This window comes from Anas acuta, chromosome 8, assembly GCF_963932015.1.
Source record: "Anas acuta chromosome 8, bAnaAcu1.1, whole genome shotgun sequence".
Lineage (NCBI taxonomy): Eukaryota > Metazoa > Chordata > Aves > Anseriformes > Anatidae > Anas > Anas acuta.
Window position 1 is genome coordinate 1924447 of NC_088986.1, and position 22969 is coordinate 1947415.

General features: G+C 47.4%; 1 protein-coding gene across 1 annotated transcript in view; it reads right to left on the reverse strand.

Moving 5' to 3' along the window:
• The window catches only part of PDE4B (phosphodiesterase 4B), a 173420-nt gene extending 151161 nt beyond the window's left edge, over positions 1–22259 (reverse strand). Inside the window, exons 1-2 of the mRNA XM_068689816.1 lie at positions 22072–22259; positions 1038–1146 (exon numbers count right to left, since the gene is read on the reverse strand). Of these exons, the coding sequence (XP_068545917.1) occupies positions 1038–1079 (42 nt within the window). The 5' untranslated portion in view covers positions 1080–1146; positions 22072–22259. The remainder of the gene's footprint in view (positions 1–1037; positions 1147–22071) is intronic.
• Positions 22260–22969: the final 710 nt, after the last annotated feature.

Genomic DNA, 22969 nt, shown 5'->3' on the forward strand with positions numbered 1-22969 from the left:
TGGCATGCTACACTTTCAAAAAGCATGCTAGAGAGCTTCAGTGATCCAAACCCTACCCTTCCACAGCCTAAAATCTGGTCAAAAATATTCCTAGGAAGCCCAGAAAGAAAAGCCTGGCTTCTACAGCTGGATCTGACTTGACATGCCTTTATGAGTGTTTTTTTTTTTGTAAGATTATTCTTTTTGTTATTATTTAAGAAACATACAGCAGAGTGTTCTAACTTCCCATTAGATGTCAGATGCCTGTTTTCATTATCAGCAAGGACTGAGTTGGCTACAGCAACCCCACCATCACATGGGGGCAAACTGACCATGAAACAGTGCAATGTATGGTCTGAGAGCGTAAAAGAATCACTTATCTACTGGAGGAGTGCTATAGGATACACTGGCTCTGAAGTTCCACTCCTCCACTGTATTTTCCTATACATTCCTGTGGTTTTCCATTTTTGGAGAGTCCCAGCTGTGACAAGCAAGACAATTAATGCTGCAGTTATCACGCCATCATTACAAGCTGATGCATTTCTCCAGAGAATGGGAACTGGCATTTAATTAATAGCGGATTATGATGATGATTAGCAAGTGTAGTAATGGAATAACACATGCATAGCATTAGGTGTTCAGCAAATACAGTAGCAAGAGATGTGAAAACACTTGCAAGTATAAAACTACTGCACATGCACAAAGATGGGATCCAGAGCAGAGCTTCCGCAAGATATGGAAGTGAATGTTCAGTCCTCCCAAATGTCATTATTACACTGACCAAAGAATAATAAAGAACGTGCTCTGCATAAAACTCTTCAGAACTCATAGTGTGGGTGTTTGTTTGTGTTTTTTTCTTTTTTCTTTTTTCCCTTTTTTTTAAACGTGTGTGGCCCTTATTTTATGCTTAATATATGAGCTGCAAACAACTCTAAGAAAATCAATGAGTGACCGAAGCGAAACCAGCTGATACTTACCAAGTAAGAAAAGAAAAAACTTTTGACCTTACTTCTATAAAGTATTGGGATAAATAAAACACGCCTTTTGAAGAAACATACCTCATCTGCAGTTACTGTCATGACACTTCTGCTTTTCTTCATTATTGAGATTACAGTGCGCCCTGCTATACGAACTTCTTGTTCAAGCCAATTTCTTCAGATGAGCAACCTGAAAGAAAAAACAGCTGCAGCTGTAATTTTGAATAACAAACCATTTTTGATGACAAACTGTGCAGCTAACTGCTGGTATCACGGCTGATTCATAACTTACTGCCCATTTTCATGTAACACTTGGCAGCGGATGTTATGCGAGCGTAGCTCTCCATTAGTGAAAGGGCAATTTAACATCTACTCAAATCATGTTAAAAGTAATCAGTATTCACAAGGCTCTATAATCTAGGCAAGCCCCGAAACATATCCAGTAATACAGGATCAAAGCCAACAGGTCCCACTTGCAGAGGATTTTTCCTTAATTGAGCTCTTTGCAGGAGTACAGAAAGTCCTAGGGAAAGGCTTCAGCTGGCTCTGAGAGAAGCCCGTCCAAAAAACTATAATTAAGAAAAAGAACTGCACTAGCATTTGGTTCTAAGATTTAATTGTAACTCATGGCATTATTTACTATCAGACTGGCACACACACAACGAATGCTTCAGTGACAGAATCACGGCCTTCTGTCGAGGGTGGCACATAGACAAATCCAGCCATGCACCTAGGCGGAGAGGAGCAGATGTGGCACCGCAGCTCAGCTCCTGGTGCTCTCCCCGGGCACCCAGGGTGGCAGAAAGCAGCAGCCTGCTCCCCTGCCCTTAGTGCACAGCCCCACGGCGGGGCAGGCACTGAGCACCACCCCGGGGACAACAGAGAGAAAAAAATATCAAAATAAACTCAGAGCAAACCCTGCCACAGAGCCAGCGTGGTGGCTGTGTCTGACTGCGGCTCTGGCCCTCCTCACCTCGGGGCTCACGCATGCAGCACACGTCCCTGCTCACCAAAGCATCGGGAGCACTCAGCTCCCTGCCAGACGCCCTCAGAGCAGAGGGCAGAGAGCAGCCTCCACACAGGGAACTAGGGCACAAAATCTGGCCAGGCTACTTCCCGGCACTGCAGCTCCTGCCTGCAAACCGTATCTGGCTTGTAAGACCTGATATAATTAATTAGATGAGCAGCCCAGCAGTGAGAGAAGTTCACGCTGTATTAGCAGCACAGAAGTCACACTACGTTATCAGTAAAAAAATTAACAATCCGAATCCATCTTCATCAAGTGGGAGAGGTTATCCAGCTGTGTTATAAAAAAAAAAGAACCCAAAAACGACAGCGGACGGCAAACGAGATGAGACACCAGTAAAGATGAATTCACAGAGCAGGAAGAATAACTCCGGCGTGACTACTTGCTGCCAAAAATAATACGCAATAATATACAACACAGAGACAAAATTCACGAGCAAGAACAAAAGGAGGAAGCGTTCTCCTGAATGGCACAGCGAGCAGCTCACAGCTCGCTGGCACAGCAGGGTCCCCAGGGCCTCAATGCAGGACGCACGGGTGCAGCTCCCTCCTGGGCAGGACTGCCTGTTTTCACACACCTGCTGGAATTCGGCATGCTTCGGGTGTTCAGAGCTCCTCAAAATGTGGCTGCTGTCAGCAAAAAGGCTTGAAGCTGTGCTGCTGGGGCACAGGGAGAGAGATGCTCGCAAGGCTCCGTTCCTCGGGCTGGCGGTCAGCAAGAAATTAAGATCTGATGGATTAAGTAATTCAGAAGGACTAATATGACCAACTCTGCGTAGCTCCTACAGGAGTGACGACCGAAATAGTTCATATAGGGTCTGTGAGAGAGATGAACAACCTTACATATCCTGAACGTGGGCACGGGGAGCACCGGTGAGAAGACACGGTGAGAAATGCCCCCAGGATCACCTACCGCAGGGAGCATGATAGGGAGAAGTAACTGGGTGTAAGTAAAAGAAATAACTGCAGGAAACAAGTACTGAGGAAAACATTTTTGGAAAAAAAAATGAACAAATGCGAGTTTCAGGGTGTCTCTGGAATTGTGCTGAACTCCGGGATCAGAACAGACCCCGGATACGAGGTGGGGAGTGAGGGACCAGGTTTCCCAGCAGTTGGTTCAGTGGAAGCCAGAGCCCTTGCGCACCACCACTGCCTCTCCTTCCTAAATATTTATCAGTTTGTCAAAGTAAGTTTAAGCAGAACATGAACAATTATTAAAAAAAACATATAATAAAAACCTGAGTCGTTCTTTCCTTGTGCCTTTACACAAAAGATCTGATCCCTGGGACAAGCATCTAAAAAAATAAAAATACAAAACCACAGAAATTCCCCACCCCAAAGAGGCTTTACCAGAAGTGTTTATTTCCAGGCACATGTTCTAATTCACGTAAAATGAATTACAGGCACAGAATTTCTCTCTTCTACCCAAAATCTCCAAAAAGACATCATCCCAGTGGGCTAGCTAAGTGTGGGTAACAGGGAATGACTTTGATTTGGTATTAGATGACAAAAAGAACTCTTTCAGTGCCACAGCTGGGTCTAATCCATTTTGCTGGCCTCTATCTCAGGAAGGCATGAAATTTCTGGTTACACCAAGCTGACCCAGGTCCTGCACTTGGCCATTTTCGTGCTCCTTGACCACGTTGTTCAGACATGACAGTGACTGCTGCTGTGATTTCGGGGTGATGAAGCCAGATCCTGGGGGTGTGAACGAACAGCAGGGTTCAAAACTGGCAGCTGACAGCGGTGCGGATAAAACTACATGGATGCATGTGATAAAGCCTGCTTTTCCTACACGCTTCTTTAAAAATAGCTATTGAACTCATCCAGTGTGAAATCCACTATTTAAAGAAATTCCTAAAGTGCATCTCGATGTGCAAACTCTGCTGTGATTTGCAATACCAGGCACGTGTTTCGCCGTGACACTGCTTCCCCACACGTTCTGGCCTCTGCACGGGCAGGTTTAGAGCCAGAGGGTGATATGGAAGCAGGCTCGCCCTGCCACCCCTCCTGATGACGCCCAGACACATGGGAAGATCACATCTGACCTGAATGCTGAATTAATTGAAAAGACTTCCTAAGGAAGGGCTGCGATGAAGGAGCTGGTCTGACCACACGGTTACATCACCTGTGAGCTGGGCTCACACTCAGATAACCTGATTCTCTTTGGAGATCAGCAGAGCTTCACAGGACGAAGTGCATCCTCAGACAGGGTGACAGTCACCAAAAAAATGTGGCAATCTCACATTTTGCTCTCCCAGAAGAAGCACGTGGACTCTTGGAAGTTGCACAGGGATGCTGGAAGAAAAATAAACCTTACGTGGACTTAGCATTAGCCAAAGGTAAGCTGAGATATACCTAGCAATTGATACCAGTGATGGCTTCTTATTTTACTTTTAATAAAACCAGCAACTCTAGAATACAACAGCAAAATTTGCCCTCAGCTTGCTCGGAAGGTCAGCTTGCTTGCTGGCAAGGAAACGAGGTCAGGGCCTGCAGCACAGCGATGCTGGAGCTGCACACCTAGAGCAGGAGCAGGCTGTACCCACCACAAAAGCACCTTCAGGGAAATACCAGCCAAACAGTTCTGCTGAAATCACATTCCCTGAAAAATTAGTCTCAGAAATTTAGTTATTTTTGTACCACGCACACACACAGCAAGTCTTGAGCCACTCAATAGTCACCCAAACATTTTTCCCTTCCACCAGTTTAGGCTTTTGGCTCTTGTTTTCCAGCATCAAGCCCTGAACTTTTTGCTGGGTGACCACCACAGTTCTGTCCAGCTACCTTTGTACAGTCTCCCAGAAACACCTACACAAGATTTGCCCAACCAGCCCTTCTCGCTATTTAGAGAGAGAAAAGTTATTTGTTTTGTCCACTGGTCTTCACCTAATTCTTGTGATCAGAAACTACAGAACTGGTCTGCAGTTCTGAAAACCCATTCCCATTTCCATGAATCACTGGGAAGGCTACTGCAGACTTGCAGCACTACAGAACACAAACAAGCACACCTACCCCCACAGATGCTTGGGACTTAGGAAAACAGAAAAGACAGAACAGCCCTAAGAGAGAAAATGAGGTTTCTGTTTGCAGTTTGTTTTTTTTTAATCACCAGCATTCTTGCACAAATTGTTTGCTGTAGGAGTGCCAACAACCTACCGATATCACCCAGCTAGAGAAGAGCCTGCTCCCCTTCGTCCTCCACCACTGCTCAAAGCTCTCCTGGAACTGGCACCCTGTGAAGTGGGGCTGGGTACACAAACCGAGTCTGAATTAGGTGATTTAAGCAAGAAGGCACCTGTGTGATGTAATACAACTGCAAATTTGTCTACAATTGGTAAATGAAGTCAGGTCTTCGATTTTAGAAAGGCAAAGCCATACCCAGGGTACTCCACGTACACATCTGAGAAAGTTCTGTAAAGGCAGGATACTGCAGGGGCAAATCAAAATCTTCTCATAAGCCTCCCTGCCCATGTTACCGCTGGGTAAATTATCCTTATTAACACAGTGTCTTAACTTTCATTAGCAGGTTGCTTACCGAGACAGCACCGAGGTTAAGAGGACTGCAAAGGCTCATCTTCTCTCTGGCAACCGAATCATTACAGCTGAGAATAACCGAGGCAGGCTACGCCAGAAATCCCAGTAACTCTTTGGTTTCCAGCAGCGGGGACAGTCAGATTGCCATTGCTCCTCGTTTGTTGCAGGCCCGATAGCAAAAGCAGTGCTAATTTGAAGGCATTATTACATTGCTCAGTGCCATAAGGCCTCTGCAGAACGCCACTGGAATACAATCAGTGTTTTTTCATTATTACTGCTACGGAAGTAAAACCGTGTTTTTTTCAGGATTTTTTTTCAGACAAATGTTAATAGTCTAAGCAGAGCTAAAACCGCTACGCTACTTTCTTCACTGTGTTAATGATTTTAAAATCACATTTCTAAAAGTTTGTCTGATATTGTGGTCAAAGGCAGTTAGTTTAAAAATCAATTTTGACGGCAACAAAGGCCGCAGTTAAATAGCGGTAGCCACCAGCACACACATGACTCCCGAGGTAATTACTTCGGAAAGTGAAGCATACCATTAAAAGACACAATTTATACCTTCCTCGTTCCATGTGCAAATGACTAGCAGAGCCTCCCACTCCTCGGAGTGCAGCTGAACAGCACTCAGAGCAGAGAACAATTATTAATTATGCTTTTTAAAGAGACTGTGACGGTTTAAAAATACAACAAAAAACGGTGCAACAAAACGCACCTAATGCAAATCCCCCTTTTAGATTGGAAGGTGGCTTTAAAAAAAAACACAAAGCCAACAGACTTCATGTTCCCCAGGTGTTTTTATGAGGGAAGGAGCCCGGTTCACTGAGCCTTGCTGCTCTCCCCTGATGCCAGCAGCACAGACCAGGCAGGATTAGCTTGGGCTGGCTGAACAGCATGGGGAACCTCCACTAGCTAATGCAGCTCTTGCCTCCTGCCTCTGACTTCTTACCTTCCTGAACTCACTCCAGTATTGAGTCCCAAGGGCAACAGCTCTAAAATCCACCGAGCAGCTCTCTTCCCCCTGCAGTTTCCATGGGGAGAAGCCACTTCAGAAAGCACACAAGCAGGAGTTTTATTTCTAAAACCCTGGAGCCACGCTGTGAGCAACACGCCGACCCTAAGCACAGAAGGAGACAATCAAGGCTGCAAGCAAACAGCATCCCAGCATGAACACATCCTCCAACATCCCTAACAGAGCAGCATCCTTGATCCTGAATTTTTTCAAGTCTTCCCTCACCCTTCCTGCTGCCGTGCCTCGCTCCCAGGTAGCTTACACAGCGGGCAAGGGGCTGGGAGGCCTCACAGGGCGGCGACACTGCCTGCTGCAAAACCTCCTCCTTGGCAAACAGCAGCAAAGGTTTCTGCGGCGAGAACAGGGAAAAGAGTAACCAGCTTTTCCTGAGCAGACATTAAAAAAAAATAAATTATTGGAAGCAAAACCAATGCCCAGTTCCAGGGCAGCCAGCTGCCGCCGTGTGTCTCTGGCCCGCCTGCATCATCTCTGCACCAGGAAGGGTTCTGCAGCCGATAAATTGCATTTTCATAACTTGCCTATCACAGCCTGCACGTAAAAGACAATGCCATAAGGAACCCAAGGAAGGAGAAAGATGAGTCTGAGAGATCTCTCTGTGCTGTTAAATGAGTACAAAATGAGGCTACTTCTGGGCTAACAGCATCTCTTCGCACTCGATGCCTCGTTTCTAACAGCTCTGCCTGTCTGCAGCATCATTTTTGTTAGTGACAAACAACGGATTTATTTATTTTTTTTTTTTAGATCACAGATTTTGTGCAGGAGTAGCTGCTATTACTCTATTATTAACCACAGGAATAACCACTCTCTGCTGCAGTCTCAAAAAAATGTATAAAACGAACAGGAACACGCACGTCATCTCGAGGAGAAATGGCCAGGCACCCACAGCAAAGCTCGCTTGCCTCTGCTACCTCCTACCCAGGTTTGGTACACGCCGAACCACAACATCCCTGCAACACTTCTCACCCACAGATCTCCAAGGCTTTGACGAGTGGGCTCAGTCTGACAGCAGCGGACACACAAGCAGGGAGTTGGTGAGCGACTGACTCAAAATCACGTAGCAGTCAAAGCAGAGCTGGAAAGAAAACAGACCCAGCTACGCTCACCGCTGCACAGGGGCGCTCAGGAAAAAGCACACGGAGCAGAAGAGATCCTGTTTTTAACTCACATCCCTCCCCTAGCTCCCCTGTTTATTATTCATCTAAAACCAGCTAAATTCTGAGATGTTGAAAATAATGCAGTTGTTCATTTAGAGCCAAGGCACTTGTGTAGCTGCAGGATGTAAGGCTTGGCGGAGAGCTAAGCTCTTCCCAAAATTCAGCTCTAAGGGCACCTGACACACTGCTCTCACTCTGAAGGGTAAGTGGTTCATCGAACAGCTCCAGTTTTCAGAAAGTCTCCTTTCCACACAGAAACAGAGAGTAAAAATTAAATTGCACAGCCTCATCTGCAGAGGCAAAGCCTGGCACTCGGAGTACTAAAACAGACATGATTGCATTAGCGTAGCATGGCCAACTGCAAACCTGATTTACCCCAGTTCTTCCACGCTGGCTGTTCCAGATCGAAATATCCTGGCAGTGCATCCCATAAAAGTCCCCCGATGAAAGCAGAAAGCAGCAAATTATGCTCGTGCTGACTGTCCCTAACAGCCCACCGTGAGGGACAGAGCTGGAGGGTGGAAGGAGAACAGAAAGTGAACGCAGGTAGCTGAGGGCACGATGGAGGAAAAAAAGGGAAAGCAAAGAAAGGAGGGCACTGCAAGATGAAACACTATTTCATTCAGTCCTTACCTATAAGGCAATGGAAGGGAAGAAACTACCAGAAAACCATCGGGACCTCGTACTCGCAGCTAGCAGAGCCCTGGATCAATGGCAAACACCCTCAGGACACGGCAGTGCTGCAGTGAAAAGCAGCACGATGACAGCACACGGGGAAAGGGCACAAGTGTCAACAGCCAAAGTCTGGCAGAGGGGGGAAAAAAAGCCCCAAACTCACACAACATATCCCTCAGAGTTCCAGCAAAGGAGCTGTATGAAAGAGATTTCATATTTTCCTTGGGGAAAACAGACCAAATGAAAAGCCTTCGGCATTCTTCAAATGCACAGATGTTTCCTGCCAACCGCTGGCTAAGACCACTTCCATTAAAATCTTTTAATTCGTACACTTCAAGAGGCATCTACGGCACCATTTTTGTATTCTGAACAACTACTTCGCAACAAGAGATCGAAAAAAGCCTCATTTACAAGAACATTTAAGCTTTTTTATTCCAGGATTTTCTTTTAGCAGATGTCACTGTTTCTTTATCCTCCTGCTATTTTGTTTCATTCAGTATCTGATATTTTGTTTGTTGGGAAAATATTTGCATTTTTCTAGATTTCAGGCTGAAGTTATCAGCGTTTTTTTAAAAGGAAAGAATAGTTTAGAACACTGCAATTTTCTCAGAAATCAAGTGCTATTATGTTAGGTGAAAGTGGTAACACCAGCATTTTCCTCAAATTTCCCATTGTAATTTTCCCCCCTAGTTATTTAAAGCTCTTCAAGCCCTTAATTATGTGGGGTGATACTTCCAACACTCAGTGTCTGCCTCGTGCTGCATAGTTTAGAAAGTTTTGATCGAATTCAGTCACTTCAAAGAGTGCAATTAATGAGGAGCTCACTGTTCAGTAATCTACTTGCAGCATACCCGTGCTCAGAGCACAGGCTTCAGACTTCACTGGGACAAGCTCGGTGCTCTTCTGTGTGGGTCACCAGGAAAATTCTGGCTCTGTCCAAATTGTTCAACGCTGAAGTTGCACAGTGAACTGCAGAGCTGGAAGTTCCAAAAGGCTGGGATGTGTGAGAGCCCCAGGGTGTCCAAAGCACAGGCGGAGGCATCCCAACCACCAAAAAAAGTCACCTCTGCTCTGCACGGAGCTGGACACGTGGAGAAACGACAGCAGCTGAAAACAGGAGCCTCGATGAAATGGGTCAATGCTTTATCTTTAGATGCAGCAATTCATGTCCTCCTGGTTGTCTCTGACCCATAAGGCAAGGACATTCAGGCACTGCTTGAGGAGGTGGCTGGTAGCTGCAATTAACACTGCTCTTTTAATAAGATTGGGAAATTGAGGGGTAACAGGCAGTTCCTCACCTTTCCAGCAACAAAGGACAACGCCGTCTTTGAAATATTTGGGTTCTTTTTAAACAGGTAACACTACTGGCCACAGATCGTCAAGTACTAGCTCCTACACTTTTCTTCCAGAAATGCCATATTTGGGTATTACCAGTACAGTATTCTATCGAACTAACCTTCCCCTAGAGCACAATATGTTGCTACTTGTTCCGATGCCAAAAAGTCAAAATAACAGCATGCTGCAGACTCAAAATGACCTACTGTACCACATCGCACCAGCCTACAAAATGCTAGGAAGTCACAAGAGTGCCCTAGCATTTGCAAAGGTTTCCTGGTTTGTTTGTAGGACGTGCTTTACTCAGACAAAAACAAATAAATAAAAAAATAAAGTGTTGGTTTCTCTGGATGGCAACGTAGACTTTCCTTCCGGGCAGGAGAAATGCCAGCTTTCAAGACAAAAGAAGTCCTGCCTGTCCTGTAACCTTCTCCTACAGCAACATCCCACTCTGGAGACCTGACCTTGCTGCTGCTGCTGCTCTGAGCAGCAAAACTCCCTCTGGTGAGGCAGCACCACTACGCCGGGCACTGGAGAAGAGGCTTGAGAAGGTGGCTTGGACGGTTCGGCGTCTGTGCTCAGAAACGATGCCTCTGTATGGAAATACTGCAGCCAGATTTCAGCCCCGCACGGAAGAGATTGCCATGGAAACATGCCCCTCGCTGTACCCTCTAGACTCACCTCTCCAGCGTGGAAAAATCTTCAAACCCACAAACTTTTTATAGCCCTGTGAGGCGACCGGAGGCTTTCAACACAACTCCCAGGCAAGAGGGTTTTTATGCGACAATTAAGGGAAACGAAACCTGAGTAACAATGACGTGCCTGCTTCCTTTCATTTCTTTAAACTGCTGTAAGAAAATAAAGGTAAGGATTTTCCAAGATGAATAGCAGATTAAGAGGATAGATGGCTTACCGTGGCTCCTCGAAATCATTAAATTACCACCCAGCAACATGAATCCTCAATGCATAAACAGCACGGAGGAGTTTTCAAACGCCCGTCTTTGAGGATTACCTTACTGAAAAGCCAAAGGGCACCTGCACTCCTGTAGTAAAACAGCAGCATTAAATTACTAGCTGGATTTTAAAGCACGGATTAGTCTCCATGCAAAATTTAAAGCAACAGATCAACAACTTTCTCACAGTTCAGAAAACGCGTTGGTTAAAAAAAATGGTCTCAGCTTGTCACCTCGCTCTTATCACCCCTGTACAGGGCAATGAGAGAATTATTATTAATTCCTTATGCAGAGCTATGTATGAAGAATGAACCCAGACTGCAGTGGCAAAAAAATGTCTTTACAGAAGCTGCAAGAAGCCTCGCAGGCTTCTGCCCTCGGGTGCTCAGACACCCCACGCCACGCACTGACACCATGCCTGAGGAGGGGCCAGCTGAAATCCCGTGCACTCACCTGGCAGTGCTGCATCCACAGCTTGAGAAAACACCCAGGGAAGCAATTTAAATGCCCAGATGGGGAAATGCAGAGATCCTTCCCCGCGTTCACTCAACACGAGTACTTTTAATGAGGTCAAAGAGAGTAATGTGCTGTTCCAGATCTGTACACAGACCCAAACAACTCGCAGGAAGGAAACTGGGATCCCAGCAGCCATCCCTCCTCCCTGGGCACCTCCAGACACGAGGTGCTGCGGGGCAGGAGCCCACAGCATCCCCCATGCCTACTATGAAACTCTCTCAGAGCCACCTAGCACTGCTGCCCCTGCCAGTGATTTGGGGTGAGTTCTGCCCATTTTCTTCAAGTATCACTATACAAAATCAGGCGTAGATGCTGCAAAGACGAGAGCTGACTGCTAGGCAGACATCCTACAGGAAAACCTCTTGTTTTTTTGTAGCGGGTGGCACAAACTCGTCCCCCTGCTGAGAGCCCGGCCTTGCCACGCGGGCAGCGCACGGCCAGGCCGCTGCCACACGCGGGCTCCCGCACGCCTTCCCCCACGGCTGAGTCACTCGGATCGTACATCTGAAACCTCAGCCTCCCAGTTACTATAACAACTTAATGGATTTCTTTTTGATGTTATTAATTGCCTTCAGTGTCAGCTGCTCGCACGGGCTGTCGGAGGAGGCACGGCGTGATAGCTTCTGCTTTCAGGGGCCTTCACCTTCCTCACTCCAACGCTCAGGTGCACCCCATAAATCTCCCTCCACCGAGGTAAGGAGGTGCTCCTATTCCCTCTGCACACAACTCAGGATGGGAAGAAACGTTCTTTTTTTCCTGTGACCAAGTTAGCTGCCTGTGATGAATGCTGTAAGGCTGTACCCTCAGCTGTATTTCTGCGGTACATACAGCACAGGTGGAACATGCAAAGTGGCATTTATAACACATCCCAGAAGAAAAAACTGAGCACTTGGCAAGCAAAACTACCCAGCACCAGCAAAGCAGTGGTCAGAAGGTTTCATTAGGGCTACCTTTGCAGCCTCAGGGTACGGACGGGCAGGCCTCTGCTGCTGGAAGGGGCAGGGAACGCCTGAACCACGAAGCAAACCCCAGGATCAGGAGCATCGCAGCAAACGCAGGGATTGAGGTTGTGGAAGAGAGCCAGAGAGTCAACGAGTGGAGATTACAAATCACCTTATCCACATTGTTGGAAAAACATCTACTGCTTGCTTTAAAAAAGTCCTACTTCAAAGGGCCAGACCGTAAGCATGGGGACAACAGAGTCCTGCAGGGAACCCTGCACGGCTCGGGAATAAAGCACCCGTGCTCCTCTCCCCGGTTAGATTTATCCTTTGTAGCTGGAGAGCGGAGCTGCAGCTATCTGCAGAGCCATTGCCACACATCATTCAGGATAATTTTAACCCCACAGACATATGGAGAACACTCCTTTCACCCTCCTCTGCAGAAAAAGCGAAGAGGATCGGATCCTACAGACTTTCCACAGGGAAAAAAATCTTCTCTAGAATTCTAAAATTTAAAAAAAAAAAAATCATGGAAACAATAATAAGGGTTGATTATATTTACAGTGTAAAGACATGCACAACATCTTAATCAAGCACCCAATGACAAATACGAGAACACACGGCAAGTAATTTTATGCTGCTTGCAATTATTTTTTTTGATTTCAAACTGCTAATTTCTACGAATTTAATTACCCTGATTACAATGTACACTTCTTAGACACCTACAGGTACCCTTTTAAAACCTATCATTGTGACCATATTAAAAAAAAAATACTCAAGGAATATGTCTGAAGTAGAAAGCAGTGTGAAGCAGCTGTGCATGCACATGACTGCGTTTCACAGCATCAATCCTTCTGCAACTTGCTTGCTCCGAGACACGATATCAGTAACAAAAAATCAAATGAGTTTGGTTGCCTGAAAAGCATTCGGTTTCATGAAGAAAATCTGTTACACAGAACCACAGAGAACTGGTACAAGTGTAGAAATAAAAGGATTGTGCTCCTGAGCAGTGGTGGGAATAATTACTAGCTGTGTTTAGCCTGAAGTCCTGGGGAGGGGACAGCCAAGTCTCCGAGAAGCAGCAGGTGAGCTTTAGGATGGTCCTAAAGCTGCCCTTTGCCAGATTTCCCAAATCCACGGCTAATTTTCAGACTGGAAGATCCCTGCACTGCTCAGAGCACCGTAAGGTACTGAACAGAAGAAGCTCGAGGTGTAACAGCTCATGGCACACCACTCTTTCCCCAACCAGGAGATGCCCAGACGCTGCAGAGTGGCTTTTTACCTCGAACCCACCTCTTTCAAAGAGCCTCGAACAACCAGAGGTGAAGCCCAGCCCACTCTGCAAGCAGACTTTACAAAGACGTGCCTGGAGCCAGCAGCACTGTGGCTTTAGAGGTTTCCATCTCGGTTCACCATTTCTATTCTGTTTCTGCACCGTAAGCTGGGAAAGTGAGCGCTGGTGCCTACGGACACACAGGTCTTTGAGCCATTAGGCAGCCACAAGCCCTCCCAAATAAAGAAGCAATTAGGCATCTCCGCGGAGTAAAATGGAAAAAGTTACAGCAAGAACCACTCCAGGGATTGCACCGTGATGCAGCCCCATCAGACAGCGAATTGTGGGAAGGCAGAAGGGAGATTTCCTTGGGGTATGGCTGCAGGGGCTGTCTCTGAGGCATCCAGCACAGGAAAGGAGAGCCCTAAAAGAAGAGTGCAGCAGGAGACCCATCAAAACTGCTGCCTGCTGTGCAGGAGGAAAGGAGAATGTGTTTGTGCGGGTGAGGAGGGCCGTGGAGCTGATCCATTCCACTGAGAGTTGCCTGGAAGACGTCTTCTGCTTGTTGCTTGCTTCATAAATAAAGCAACGTAGCTCACAAAACGGCGCAGTGAATTCCAGCAATTCCTCCGGGTAACGAGGACAACCAGCAAACCCCACAGCACTAACAGCTCCCACCAAAGGAGAAGCAATATTGAACTTAAAAAAATCTGCCAAAGATTTTTACTGATGAGCACAAAGTCAACAGGAGCTTGCTTAGGACTAAGCTACCATTTTTTATCACAAAGCTTATTATTTTTACATTAGTCTAAAGAAAAAATGTATCTTTTGCTTAGCTGGTGCTTCCCAACTTCTATTACGTGTAACTGAAGTGGGGAATTAATTTCCATTCCAGCCAGGCAACGTGGCACGAGTCCTGCATCAGAACAGTACCAGACTTGTACTTGCACACACGTAGACCAGTACTCGTACCAAATATTTCCTACACTTATACTGAACGATTAAGAAACAAGGAAAGATGCTAAAGCAATGCATCTTTCCACCTCCTTCCAGTTAGCTATCTGCCTGTGTATTTATCTGTGACCTGATTATTTTGCCTTCTTAATAAATGTCTGTTCTCCTGTGAATTTGCCAATAGGATCCAGAAGTACACCAAGCAATAGGTAAACAAGTATTTCTTTTTACAGTTCTGCTCGATTTGATTTGAACACTGCTTCCTTCTTGCCTTTCTAAGAAAAGGCATTTAAAGTGTTCCATTTATATCTGAATTGATCCACCAGTGACCCACAAGCTGCCTGAAAAAAATTAATAGTCTTGCGGCTCCTCCAAAAATTACAGAAATGAATGAAAACTAATGAAAAACGTGAAAATGCACCAGGGCCCACTCACCTACGGGCAGGGGAAGCATTACTCAGACAGCAAGCATCACGTCAGATCTGTACCGGTACAGGCAGGGGATTTCGGGACACCAAAACATTATGCAGAGGCTGAAAGCAGATGTAAAGCCCGGGATGGAAAAAGAAGATCAGCGTTTTGTAGGAGTGCCAGGCTAATTATTCTGCATATTTCAAGTTAATGGCCTTCATCCAGAGGTCCGCAGGCTGCGTATGTACCTAATTCATTAGCAAAGTGCAGCGGTGACAAAGATTTATAACAGGCATTTCTGAAGGGGTTTTAGTACGAAATTGAGACAGAGAAAATGAAACGGGCACATTCACTTCCAACCCTGTATGCCTGGGGAAAGGAAGTGGGGAAGGGAATCCTAAGAACTATCATGGCAGAATATTAATTATTATTATAGCAGTAGACCACTTGCCCAGGCTTTTTGACAATGAACCTCTTCTGGAGCTGTTTCAAGCAAGAATCCTTCTTCCAAACCTCAGGGTTAGCAGGCAGGATGCTGCTACACCTGATCCTCTCTTTGCACTGTTCCTCCCAACCAAGACTCTCTGGAGAGCATCTAGGGTTTTCAAGGATGGCAATGCTGGAACAAGTTTCCTGCTCTTCCCTGAGGATCCTAAAAGATACACCCTAAATACCCAGAGAGGCTTCTTCAGCGAGAAGAGAAGCGCTTCTGGAATCAAACCTGACAAAATAACACTTCCCATCCTGGTTCTCGATGTTCTTTGCCTCCCATCCCAGAATAGCTAGCGTTGCTGTGAACCACAACGCCACTAGCCATGCTCAGATGAGAAATGGGGAATCTTGTGCTCGTTCTGTGACAATTTTCCCAGCTGATGTCTCCAGTGACTGCAAACGCTACGTGCGGATGCCTTTTCCTCAAGTGGAAAGACCAAAATAGGGAACAGTGGGTTTAGATCTTGCACCACACACAGGCAGCGTGAGATTTATGATTAGTATTCCTGAGCACAGCGTGCATCAGGAGGATATGATTTTCTTTGAACAGAATCCCATCAAACAGAGCAGCTTCACCCTGAAGGTTTTCATATGTTTTATACTTATTTTCTTCTCAAGAGCTCTTGTGAGGTTGGATCATTTTCTGTTTCTTATTTGGGCTTGTAGTTTGAGAAATGGTTACTACCAGGGATTAATCATTTCAGATTCCCCTCTTCCCGAAGTTCCTGTTTTCACTATTTATAAGCACTCTCGAACGCGTCCCTGCTGCAAGGAGCTCCGTTCCCAATTTACCTTTCACATTTAACAAGTGCTCCGGCAACTTCAGAAGGTTCTTCTGGTACTCTCTATTGAAGTGGTACACAGCCTATTGCTTCCTCGAGCAATTACCGAGTTACAAAAGCATGAATGAAACAAAAATCAATTGCAAGAACTTACTTTTCAATCTGACTACAGTGCCGTTACATCAGCCGATGCTCTGAGACCATTTTTCACTGGGTGGCCACCAAGCAGGCAGAGAGCATTGAGCCCACATCAATCTGCATGACTCAGATATTGAACTTTGTTAAGCACCAAGATAACTAGAGCAGGTTCTCCGCATCAAGTGAGATTTCTCTCCTTTTTCCGAGCTTTTCAGAGTTTACATCCCCAAACAGATCCTGTATGCCAGTGAGGAAGCTCTGCAGCTCCAGCAGCTCCCAGACCCCAGCACGCTGCAGCCAGCTTCGTTATCTGGGTTAGTTTCCAGAAGAAACATTGCTTCTTCTGTCTGGCTGGCACCTGAGTTCACTTGGAACCCCAGGCAAAAACAAAAATGAAAGCAGCACGGTTATTTATTCTAGCAAAGAAAAGGGTCAATTTCTTGTTTACAAGTTTACAAACACTGCTACAAAGGAAAAACACTTAAAAGAATACCGAGGAGGAAATCCTGGCGCTGAGCTCTCACTCCTTTGCAGCTCCTTCACGCTATCTCTGTCTGCACAAACCACATAACCACTCCAGCAGATTATTGCCAACAGGGCGTGTTGCGCTGTGGCTTTAGAGAAACGTTCAGCATCCCCTGACCTCCTAAATGTCATCTCTGAGAGGTGACTTACACAGTTACCCTATGGCATCAGCAGTCTTCAAGACCACATTGTTTGCCTGGAGTTGCTTTAGGTGACCTCTCTCCTTCCCCTCTGCTCTTACCACTTCTTTACTGGCAGAACAGAGCCTCCACTCAGTGCTTGTTTCACAACATACGCTTTGAATGTCTCGTGCAAAATCATTCTTTCCTTGCAGGCACCACACCAACCAGCCCCGTCCTACTTGGTGCACGTTTAAAAACATTTCTTACAAAAGGGCGTTAGTCCCTGCTGCCTGGTGACCTTTTTAGCCAGCCTTTTATTACCTCTCCCGCGTTAACCACAGTCATTCCACTCCTGCCGCCGCTCGCTAATGCTTGGTAGGCGCAAGGCATGCTTTTTGCCACAAATAGCCACTGTTCCCTGCAAAATCTGCTGCTTATAATCAGGTCAAAAGAAGGGTATTATCAGCTGTGCTGCAAATAATTAGAGAGCAAACGAGTACACGTCAACTGTTGAGCAGCTAAGTCAGGTCAGTTTAATGCTCTCAACAGGCAGCAATTTGCAACTGGAGTGTATTCCAGCAGATGATATTCAAAGTATTTCTCCAAAATGGCATCTAATAGTTCGTATCCTGGTGCTCCCATTGAAATGCAGCCCAGGCCTTCAACATAACGCAAAGCCACAGAGGAGGGTTTCTATCCTCTTCCATACATCATTAAGGAATTAAGGCTGCCCCAAGAAACAAAAAGCTCGGCCACCTCAACTTCTGGCTGCGTTGCAAAGGATCCTGGTGGCCCCTGTTGCTCTGCTGTTACCAGAAACTCACTTAACACATGAATTAATGTGCCATACACTGAAACACCGGGATTTTATCAAGTTACGTACGGCCCAGAGGAAAACAGAACTGCTGTGAGGTTTCTTGCAAAAATCACGGAGGCTTTCAACAATCTGAAATCAGAAGGTCCTCTGAGATAACTTGTGTTTCGTGACAAAAAGAAACTTTAAAAGATTCGACCAAACAGCTGGGCTTATCAGCAGGCTTGACCATGATCTCATCAAGACTCCTCTTCCGAGGCATTTTCCCCTGTTGATACCAGTCCCTACAGAAAGAAATGATCCACCTGCCAACCCCGGACCCCAATTTTAGCCATACTACAAGTTGCTGTAGCACTTTTACAAGTTCTACACAGAAGGAAAAAAAACCACCTAGACTCGTGCCAGATCTCACCTGTTTTCCAGTGGCTTTACACGCGGTGCTGTGCTGAACTCTTGGGTACTTCTTCCCACCAAAATCTTCTGTAGCTGCACAGAAACCAAGTCCCAGTTCCAAACCTTCACTAGCGTCCATTTACCTCACAGCCCATCCCAAGCTCACTTTCTGATGGTGAGGCCACGTCCTCTCTGTTCTCTCTGCGGAGCCTGGCAATAAATTCACCGCCTGCGGTCCTGTTTCCTCAGTCCCAGCCCTACAGTCTGACTTTCTGACCCCAGCTTTGAGCCATGCCTTCCTGCGAGCACGTTGGAGCTCACAGAAGCAGCACAGGATGCATCAGCCCACAAAGCACCAGCACCACAACCCCGTGACTCACCCGTGCACCAAAAACCAACCGGGGAGTCAATGGCACCAACGTTTGAGTTAGCTACAGGGGCTCTGTTGGATCTAGGAGGGAAAAACAAGCAGACAAAACAACAGCAACCACCAGGCATAGGAAGGAGAGGGGGAAAAAGACAGCTGCGTGCGACTTTGTTGGATCTTCCTCCCCTGAGTTAATATTAAGACAAAGTGCATCGTTGGTGCGCAAGCGTGAGAGAACGCCCAGCTCGGAGCGCACACGTGCGCTGACAGAATTACACTTTTTAAGCATCTGAAGAGCCACAGCTCTAATCCATCGTGATCCACTAATCTATTTCCCATCTCTGACAGCAGCGCCAGATGCTGCAACAGGAAGCACAAGAAATTCCACCGCAGGCAGGCACTGAATAAGCTACTCTCCTCAAAGTTTCCTCCCGGCCTTAATTCTCAGAGACTGGCTTCAGCTACACAGGCCAGACGTTTACATCTTTTGTAACGCTCCAAAATCGTCTCTAGTATTTGCAAAGTTTTGCGTATTTCTGGAGTCTTCTGTGATTTACAGAAATGATTTTGGATCTGGCCAAGTCCCGTGCTTCCAGAATGCTCATGCAAGTAGTCCTTCAATCTAATTCCACATCTCATAAAAAAAATTAACAAGCTTGAATCTTTCCAATCCCACCGCATGCCCACTTTTTCTTGTATATTACCAGGAGAAAGGTTCTGAACCATTCTCTATACCATCATCCTACTCCGTTAACCCCAACAACGGATTTACTCCTAAATATCTTGAGATGTGATGGCTCCTAGGGCTTGCAAACGAACAGAACCGGTGGGACTGCACAGCCACAGAACGGCTCCAAGAGAACCGAGAAGCAGGCCTTTCATGCATATTTTTAGCCAGCAGAGTGATACTATCAATTTAATCCCTTTTTTCTTTTTTTTTTTTTAAACAAGCTTTTAGAGCTGGAAAATATTTTCATAATTAAGGAGCTCAGTTAAAATATGTTACCTAAACCAGCTACACAACCATTCCTCTGCACTGCCTGAAACCAAAACATTACAGCAGCAAGAATCTGAAAGTGAAGCTGACAAATTATTTTAATTCTCTAAACTGGGAGAAATGCAGAAAGAAAAAAAAAAACGAGCATGAGTAATAACATCAGATTAATATCCTTTTGCCTTAGAAGCAATATTTAATACATGCAGACGTACATTTGTTTGCAATAGCCTCCCAGTTCAGGGGAGTTCTTTCATGCCGTCAGTTCCATGCCTTTCCAATAGTTTTTTTCCCCATCTGCTGAGGCTATATTTATCCCGCTGTCATAATTATACAGTTTCATTTACTGATGTAGCCAGTGTGAAGACCTGCATGCTTTATTTCCTGCACTACAGACACTTCACTTAGACAAATAAAGGTGTCTCTCCACACCATTTTGTCACTCTTTCCCTCGGTGCACAAGAACTACCACGCCTGTGCTGTAAATTTCCCTTAAGCCTGACACCACGAGCCCATTACACACCGCACAAGCGGTGCCAGCAGTGCAATAAACCCCGCTCGTGCTGTGCAAGCACGGCAAGTTTCACATTACCCAACAGAAGTTGAAGAAAGTTCTGAGAGCGCTCCTTTCTGGATGCTGGCTGCTAACTGCCTGCTCTGTAAAGGAGCACAAAATTAGGGAAGTGGCATTGAAAGGGGCCACGGCAATGCAGAGGGCACTTCCAAGCAGCACAGCTGCCAAGCACATTTTCTCCACAACACCCAGAACCAGATGCACTGCAGAGCACGTCAGCTAGACTTGATTTCTTCCTGCTAATAACTGTACAGGAATAATAAATATACACTGTCCTATTACAAAGAACCCAGAGGAGCTGTAGCGATAGCTTGTGCTGTGTGGGTAACTCCGAGGCAGCTTTGTGTGGGTAAAGCGAGTCATCCCAACTGGCCAAGTTACCAAAAATTGCCAGTTTAGGAAGGATTTGATGATTCCACCCGGGTTACCCACCTTAAATACGGAAGGTAGTTGATTGTAATGACTTTTAAATAAGACTACTGTTCACAGAGACGATTAGTCAGCTTATCTGTTATAAGCTTCCTGGTAGATACGTAAGGCTCTTCAGTAAGGATTTGAATATTGAAGAAGGAGAGGCCCACGTGCAAGTTCCAAGTTTTTGGGAAGCACCGAGGTGGCTGGGGAGGAACAGGAAGGTCCGGGACACAAAGCAGCCAGTGCTGGGCAAGAGGAGGAGCTGGCACAAAGACAACATTAGCACCTAAAAGCGAACGGGATGTATTTGCAGCACCCTATTTACTACCAGACAGTGAGAAAAGGGTCCAGAACAGCACGGGACCAGGATTTGGTCCACTTCCTACGTCCGTGACACTGAAGTCCTAGCCTGAACTTTGCACCTGGGTGCAAGTTCAACCTCAGCATGTTTTTGGAAGCAGCAGCCAAGCGAGGCTGAATCTTGTATTTCAGTTCAGGCTCAAATTTAAACATTACATTAAAATGGTTTACCGGATTTCCAAGATGTCCAAGGACAGGAACAAGGTACAGATGTAGCCTGGCGTACCTGACCAGGCAGGTGGCAACACATTGAGGCAGATCAGATGACATGAGAAACAGACAGGCAATTACTATGAATAATCTGCTATATGCAGCCAGTATACTTAATAGCGTACGAGGAAAGCCCTCTTTGCACTAAAGAGCTTAGGTCTGGATGAGTTATAAATCAGAGATTTGTTTACAATCCGGCCACCACCTCTGCAGCTGATGGCGAGGGACGCAGCAAACAAGGCCCTCGCTCAAAGCCGCGGGAGAACTTCTCTGGGTCGCTGGATTTAAAACCTGCAAATGCAATTATTCGGCTTATTCACTGTCGCTTCCTCTGGACATCTGAGTTTCAGAGAGGAAAAAAGACAAGCCACGGTACGCATTGTGCTGCTCAGAGAGGACAGAAATCTACCAGGACTTCTCTCCTCAGCACCGGTGGCCGCTGGGGATACCCTGGTAAGGAGCTGGAGCCTCTTGGGGCACATTTCCAACCCTCGCCCTCGGGCAGGAGCAGAAAGGGCACCGCTGGGGCTGCGGGGCCCTGCCCTGGGCAAGCACCAAACTTCCCAAACCTCTGGGCACCGAACTGCGGGAAGGAGAGAACCAGGCACCCAAATCCACTCCAACCAGCCGCCAGCCAACGCGGTGCGTGGCAGCGAAGCCTGGAAGAGAAAACGCTGTGGAGAAGTCAACGTGGGGAGCCCTGAGCTGTAAAAAGGGGCTGTGGGGTCCCTCCACACGCAGCCTCGGGGGCACAAGGGCGGCGTGAGGCGCCCAGCCCCGGCACCCCTCTTTTTCCCTCCGCAGCTCCCTCAACGAAGCGATTCCGGCAGCAGGCTGGCCACGAAAACATGAAAAAAAACACATTTTTCCCCTCCTTAAATAAATAAATAAATAATATATACATACATATAGACTACCGATTCCCAATGCCGGGCGACTCCACGCCACCAAACTTACCCAAACCACCCCCACCGACCCACCAGCGACTACGGCCGGCTGAGGGCAGCCCGCAGGGGGCCGCCAGCCCCCGGCCCCACCACCCCCGGTCCTCCCCGGTCCCCTCCGGTCCCCTCCAGCCCGGGGGTCCCCATCCCCGAGCCCCCATCCCCGGGGGCCGCTCACCTCCACCGGCGTCGTGGCAGCGGGGCTGAGCCCGTTTCGCTGCGGGGCTGAGCTCGCCCTCAGCCCACCGCGGCTCCTCCGGGGGCTCCGCGGCTCCTCAGCGCCGGTAATGGCAGCGGAGGCTGCTTACCGGAGCCAGCTCCGCTCCGTTTTCCCCTCCGTTCCCCCTCTCCTCTCGCCGCCGGCAGGCAGCGGCTCCTTCCCCCGCGGCCGCGGGGCGGGCTCGCCTCAGCCCCGGCAGGCGGCGGGAGGGGCGAGCGCCGCCCGTGAGGAGCGGGGCCGGGGAGGCGCTGCCGGCCCCCGGGCAGCTCCGGAGCCCTCACGCCGAGGCCGGGGCTCTCCTCCCCTCCTCCTCCTCGGTGGTACCGGGGGGGTGCTGCAAGGCCTGGTGCTGCCCCCGGAGCTCGGTGGCCGGCCCGAGGCGATGCGGGAGCTGTCGCCCTCATGGGGGGGCTGCCCCGCAGCCCGGAGAGCTCCGAGGGGGGGTGTTAGGAGGCGCTGGGAGCTCTTTGGCTCTGCGAGGTGCTTATCAAAGGCCGGGCAAGCTCCTGATGTGGCTGATTTAGGGTTTAAAAGAGTGATTTGCTTCCCCCCGCAGTTGGGGAGCAACACTGAAAAGGCTTGAAAGGAGCAGCTCCTTTCAAGGAGCCCCAAAACGCCAGAATCCAAAATTAAAATGTAGCCATTGTAAACCCCTGTGGATTGCAAGTTAAATTCACTACTTGTAGATGACACGGAGCCTTGATTTCAGTGATTAATGACTACAGTGTCTGCAGGCTGAACAGAAAGCCGCTGTGTTGTGGTTCTTGCTGAAGTGCTATCCCCCTAGCCGAGCATCCCGGAGAGTCAGTGCAGACCAGACCAGATCTTGATAAACCAGGCTTTATGCGATGCAGGG